The sequence below is a fragment of the Benincasa hispida genome, chromosome 4 (assembly GCF_009727055.1).
Source record: "Benincasa hispida cultivar B227 chromosome 4, ASM972705v1, whole genome shotgun sequence".
Classification (NCBI taxonomy): domain Eukaryota; kingdom Viridiplantae; phylum Streptophyta; class Magnoliopsida; order Cucurbitales; family Cucurbitaceae; genus Benincasa; species Benincasa hispida.
This window is the reverse complement of record NC_052352.1, coordinates 60,736,609-60,743,544: the sequence shown is the minus strand read 5'-3', so window position 1 is coordinate 60,743,544 and position 6,936 is coordinate 60,736,609. Positions and strand designations below refer to the sequence as shown.

Genomic DNA, 6,936 nt, shown 5'->3' with positions numbered 1-6,936 from the left:
ATGATCTCCCAGAATTATTGAGATGAGAGATCATAATATTTGAAAGTTTATAAGGAAAAATGAACTTAATTAATGTTTAAAAAACTTTCTTTATTAAAAAATTATTCCTTTGACGGATTTGAGAAATTTTTTCACATTTTTAGTAAAGAATTTTCTCCAATTATTTTATTGAATCATGACTCCAGATATAATGAGAGGTAAAGTAAGACATAGTGTTTTTTGAAAAAAAAATAATAATAAAGTTTCTTTCATATAACATTTTCAATTCAAGATAGAAATTTTGGCAACCGTTGTTTAACAGATGTTGTGAGGTGCTAAACACCTTCACATATAAATGATTTCCGAACTCAACTCTAGCTTTTGTAAATTCCTTTTTGTCTATTTTTTAAAAAATTTTGTTTATTTCATGGTGACTTCTTTCTTTTTTGAAAAATTTATCCCTTTTGAAGATGTTAGGCGCTATTGTTTTGAGCACATGTTGAGAGGCTATAAAGTAATTTCAAGGTTTTGAAGTCTTGTACTTATTATAGTTATCAATTTTTTTATTTTTGTAAGTTGACCGTAGTTTGTGGAGGGATGAATAGTCATCTTACTTTGTTGGAGTGAATATTGCTGTATCTATTGAAAGTTGAGTAGTGTATACAAATATTACATTACTTTTATTATATGTACATAAATATAGTTGGTCAACCACGTGTGGACCAATTTTTTTTTTTAATAAAACAACGATGACGTTTTATTGTTACACGAAAACAAATATTTAATGACTGCAAACTACTTTAATGTCGATCCCTGACCAACATTGAAGAATGTGTTATAAAGATATTTAATATAGGTCAAAAACAAACATTAAAAGCGATCGATATTAAACACTTTTAATATCACCTACTTCAATATCGGTCACCCATTCGACAATGCTATAATGTCAAGTTCCTAATTTTGTACTAATGAAGAGGTATGTTTTAACGAGTTGAACATCAGTATCATTTAACAATACTTTTGCAGGTAGGGTAAGTGTAATCAATACTTATTAGTGGTATATTAAACTAAAAAGAAGAAGTTTAAGTATTATTGCACATATAACACATTACAACTCCAATCCCCTCCCACACCTGACACCCACTTCTAAATTCTTTAAACAAGAAAAAAGAAACATAGCCAAAAAAAAAAAAAAAAAAAAAAAAGTAAAGTACAAAACAAACTTAGAAGAAAGCACTCACAAGACCACACTTTACAATACAATATAGCTTATGGCACATTGGCTTTGGCCAAACACTTCTTTTGAAACCATACTTTTACAAAACACAACCTTTATTATTATTATTATTATTATTATTATTATTATTATTATTATTATTAATATTATTATTATTATTATTATTTATTTAAGTGATAGTAATTAGCTCATGAAATGAACAATATTATTGTGGAAATTATAGGAGGTTTAATTTAGCATATATGGTGATGCTTCTTTCCATGAGTCTCTTCATCTTGCTCCTTTGCCTCTTCTTTCTCATGGTGCTCATGAAATGCAAAGCCACCAGCTCCGATGGCGGCGACCGCCGCTATCTCCTCCTCTAACTTGTGCCTGTGCCCATGCTCTGAGTCCTCCTTTGCCTCATGCTTCTCATGCTGAGATTAAAAAACTTAATTACATCAAATTACCGTTGCAAATAGTAAATTAATATGGATAAATTTTGCTATATTTGAAATTCTCTATGTTGCTATTATTTATTATTAATTTTAAAAATATTGTTATGACAATTATACTTGATAATTAATGTACCTTATCCATGGTTGGATTGATATTATATTAATTATTTTAGTTCAATCACATAATTGTTGGCTAATTTTTTTTTAATGGTATATTTCAAAATATTCTTGTCTTGCTCATGGAAAGAGAAAATACTCTTTTTTTTTGTATTTTTTCGTATCTAAATTAAATAATCAAAATTAATATATAATGTTCAATTTTAAACTTTGAATATGATATTTCATACTGTCAAAATTATTTTTGAACGATTAAAAATATTTTTTATATAATTTTAAATATAAAATAATTGATTTTGAATATTTTAAAACCACTCTCAAACATGTCTTTGTTAAGTCACTTTTGTTGAATATGACATTTCTAGATGTAGAAAGGTTTAAAATTCAAAATTCCTACAATGTCACGTAAATTATTAATTAAATATTATAGGAAAATTTATTAGCAAAAGACAAATCAATTTTTATTATGAAGGTCTAAGGATCAAAACATATATGAATTAAAAAAATTCAAATTACAAATTTTCATCTCTAAGCTTCAATGATTATATGTCCAATAATCCACCTCTAAATATTAAAAAGTTTCAATTATTCTGATCTTCTTAATTTCAATATATCAATACTTAAATATAGATAAGCATAAGATATATTGGTTTTTTTTTTAAGTTTAAATGAGGATAGGAGATTCAAACTATAGACGTCGTAGTTTCTAACACACTCGTATGACAATTAAGTTATTTTCATTTTAAAAAATTGTGATACTACAAAATAGGTTGACGCACTTTTAGGCTTATATTTCTTATATCATATCCATTTAACCTATATATGTTGTGCCATTTCATGTCAAATCATACGAGTATTATTTGAATCACTCTAAGTACTCTTTTGGATAAATAAATATTAAAAAAAAACTTGAATTACCTAACAGACATAACTATCAAAATTTGAAGACTAAATTTGTAGTTAAAAAAATATCATATACACATGAGATTTTCTCTTAAAATCAATATTTGACAATGACGAAAGTAACTCATATATCTTATAAATATTATTGTGAGGTTCCTTCACTTTTGGAATGTGAGATCCTTAACAAAAAGTACTAGATCAAAATAGAAATTAGTATAAAATACTTGGATGGATGTAAGTTCTTCTTTCTTCTTCTTTTCTTCCAGATAATTTAACTCTCCAGATAATAATTACCAACTCAACTCAACTCAACTCTCTACTTTTATCACATACCAAACACCCCCTAAATATTTTGTAATCTTTTATTGTGTAGTTGAGGTGAATTATAAAAGGATGAGTATATTGAGGATGCACGTGAGTATTGCTTATTGTTTCATATTAAATAAAAAGTCAATAGTCAAAGTGAGTTAAGAATGGTAATTGATATAATCTTTCTCCCTAGAGGTCGGAGGTTTGATCTCTCATTCTTGTAATTATTGTACTAAAAAAAGTCAATTGTACAAGTTTTATGTCAATTGAATTATATTTATATTGGAAACTTTAGAGCTCATTTTGAATGAACTCAAAAAACATTTTTTTAAATGACCAACATTTTTATTTTCATTTCATTTAGAATATTTTTCATGTATAATAAAGAAAAAAAAAAAAACAAAGGAAAATATCTTTATAGTCCCTAGATTTTTTTTGTCTAATTTCAATTTTTGGTCTCTAGATTTCAAAAATAATGTTTCACTTTTAATTTTTAAGTTTTGAGCTTGATTTTAATTTAGTTGTCCAATTTTAAAATGTTACAATTTTAATCTCAAAGTATGAATTTTGTCTAAATTACTCGTTTTAAAATTTATGCTTTTCACTTGAATTTTCACTTAATTATTACTTTTAATCTTTAACATAATTATAATTAGTTAAATTTCACTATTTTTTTTATCATTTTTAAAATTAATTTTAAAATCTCAATTCATAATTAATTAATAGAGTGGTAGATTGAAAATAAGTATTTAGTAAAAATAGAAAAATGTGTAAATTTTTAAGCCAAAGACCAAAATTCAAGAAAAATTCAAACATAAAATTATGAAATTCAAACACTAAATTGAAATTAAAACTTTTTTTTTCCAAAAATAAAATATTGAAGAGACATTAATGCATGAGATAGATATATAAAACATATATTAAATATGTTATACCAAGGCAAAGGCACCGGCGGCGGCCGCACCGAGCTCGCCGAGGTGTTCAAGGTGTTTGTGGTGTTTCTCTTCCTTTTTGTAATCTGGATTCTCCTCTTCATTTCCTTCCTCATATTCTTTTCTGTATCCACCGTCGTACTCGCCGCCTTTATCTTCTGACCCACCGTACCCACCACCGAACTCGCCGGATTTATGTCCACCCTTCCTGTATGCACCTTCGTATTCTCCGCTCTTACCTTCTGACTCGCCGTACCCTCCACCGTACTCGCCGTCCTTATTTCCTGACTCGCTGTACGTGTACACACCACCGTACTCGCCGGCGACCTTATTTTCAGACCTACCATAACCACCGCCGTATTCGCCTGCCTTATCTTCCGACTCACCGTACCGATCACCACCGTGCTCGGCGGCGAACTTGTTTTCTGACTTGCCGTAGCCACCACCGTAACTGGCGGTTTTGTTTTCAGAGATGTCAGATGAATAAGTGGAGTTTTCGGAGAATTGAGATTCAGAATATGGGGTGGTTTCGGAGAGGACATTTTCTTCCTCCTCCTTGTGGCGGTGGAAGAGGCCGTGGTGGTGGCCGTGGTGGCGGTTTTCCTCCGACGACATGGTAGTTTTTCTAGTTGAGATTGTATTGTATTTTTCTAAATTGGATGCGATGTAATTTTGGGAAGAGAATGGGGAAGTATTTATAAGGGGATTGGGAGGTGTATTATTACAAATAGAGAATATTTACAATTAAATAATTTTAGGTCCATAAGGTTTAAAATGTCAATGTCACACGAAAATATTAAGATCCTAGTTTCTAGAAATTTCAAGAGAAATATTGATAAAAGGTTGTTTTCAATGGATATTTCTCCGCAAGTTATCAAAATAAAAATTTTAAAAAATAAATTTAAATTAGTAAACAAACATTTTATGATTTTTAAATAAGTTAACATGTCTATTATTTATATTATATTTACATTAATAACATTTGTTGATTATATTTTATATTTCGTATATAATGGAAATTTCGATTCACTCCTCATTTAGTAGCATAATAAAAAAAAGAAAGAAAATTGTTTTAAATAGCAAAACTGAATTTATAAATATAGCAAAATTTCATAGTCCATCAGTGATAAATGTTAGTAGTCTATCAGCATCTATCATTGATATTTTGATATATTTGTAAATATTTTAGTTCATTTTACTATATTTAAAAACAACCCAAAAAATAATTAATATATTAATGGTTATGAGTAATTGTGCTTTTAAAAAAATCAATTGTTATAGAAAACTAATTAACATTTGGCAAATTTCAATTTTAAACATAAAAAAGCAAGTAAACAGTGCGTTTGGTAAGTTCAAACCAGGTTTGTTGTAATTTAGCTACCATTATCGAATTAGATATTATTTAATTATTTGATTATTATTTTTTAGTATATTAAATGGTTATCAGTTATTTATTTAGAATTTTTATAGTTTAAATTACAAACTAATACCCAAAAAAAAATACAAACTATATCTTGTTACTTCCTTAAATTATATGATTAAAAAAGTTGAAAAAAATAGTTGTTGTCTAAAAAATTGTAATAAACAAATATTATTTGAATGTAAGAAAAAAAAAAAAGAAAAAATGATTGATAAGAAAAAAGGAGTGAAATCGATAGAAAAAAAGAAAGATAATAGAAAAAAAGGTCAAAGATGAAAGAAGAGTTAAGCACAAATAAGTTTAATTAAGATCAATTAATCATTGACTTAAGTTAAATCTAATTCTAATTTGTGGTAGCATAAAGAAAAATTTATCTTAATCTAATTTTAAGAGGAAAAAGTAAACTATAAATTATTTTCTTTATAAATATATTATTATTATTATTTTATATAAGTTAATTTAAACATAAATTTAAATTTTTGGATTTTATTCCATTCTATGGTTCTTCATCTCTATTTTCAGTATCGTGAATACTAATTTTCTATTTTGAAATTATAAATTTATTATTGAACTACGTGTCGGAGACATTTTCCTTAACTAAAATTTTCGACATTAATTGATAATTATTTTAATTTTGTCAAATTTATATGAAATAGTAGAAATGTCGATGTCCATATCATACTGAAAATTAAATATCATGAATACTGAGTTGTCGAAATTATTTCTGAGATAAATGAAGTGAATAATAAAAGCTGGTAGTTTAGGTGGCATTTAAATCAACAAAGGATCAGATAATGGACGGTGGGGATTAATTTGGAGGTCCACGTAGATTTCTGATAAGGCTTAGGACCACCAAAAATAAACCCCTATCCATGCAATGTCGACATAACGTAAAGCGTGTGGAACCTTCCGCTTAAGGTCTTTTGTCCGCGCATATTCCAAGTACGACATGTCGTTCTTGTCCTTCACAAGAATTTGACTCCATAAAACACCATCTATCAAATATCATCGAGCAATATTTGAATGCATTCCAAATATACTTATCATTATATATTTCATTTTGATTATGCTATATATATAAAAGAAGAGTTTCTCACGTCGTAAAAAACTATACTTAAATAATTGGGTAAGATGTATAAAAATAGATATAGTCTAGCATGTATATACATACTTTTCTATATAAGGAGAAGCGGAAGATGCGACGATATAATAATTCTTAATAATTATTGAGGTAAGAAAATATAAAATTTACATGTCTCATAATAATTATTAGATACACATTTAAAATAAAATTGTAATTTTTCTTATATTCAACTATAAATTTAGTATCAATAACAAAACAGTAAGACATAAGCTCTTGACCAAGAGATTAAAGAATTTCTCTATCTCATATGTTGTGTTTGAAAAATAAAGTGTAAAATATAATCTTATAGATTGTCACGGGAAAAAAAAATATTTGGGTGCATTGTATCATCCTAGGTTGCACTTATCTTTGAGAAAGAAAATCTAGTACTACCATAGTGCATACTACTCTGCATTCATTATTTGACAAATCTGAAAATTTTAATTCAATTTTAATTTTCTCTCACATACATTGAAACT

General features: G+C 27.3%; 1 protein-coding gene across 1 annotated transcript; it reads right to left on the bottom strand.

The window, feature by feature from the left end:
- Positions 1–1,185: 1,185 nt before the first annotated feature.
- Positions 1,186–4,590, bottom strand: LOC120076593 (keratin, type I cytoskeletal 9-like). The gene is made up of 2 exons (XM_039030465.1): positions 3,918–4,590; positions 1,186–1,632 (listed from the first exon to the last, which is right to left on the bottom strand). Exons 1-2 carry the CDS (start codon positions 4,527–4,529, stop codon positions 1,450–1,452), a joined length of 795 nt encoding a protein of 264 aa, XP_038886393.1. The 5' UTR covers positions 4,530–4,590; the 3' UTR covers positions 1,186–1,449.
- Positions 4,591–6,936: the final 2,346 nt, after the last annotated feature.

Excerpts from the sequence above, each read along its gene's own strand:
- LOC120076593 (XM_039030465.1), bottom strand. The coding sequence starts at position 4,529 with ATGTCGTCGGAGGAAAACCGCCACCACGGCCACCACCACGGCCTCTTC. Across the intron at positions 1,633-3,917 it reads CCGCCGGTGCCTTTGCCTTG|CATGAGAAGCATGAGGCAAA; the intron begins GTATAACATATT and ends TTTTAATCTCAG.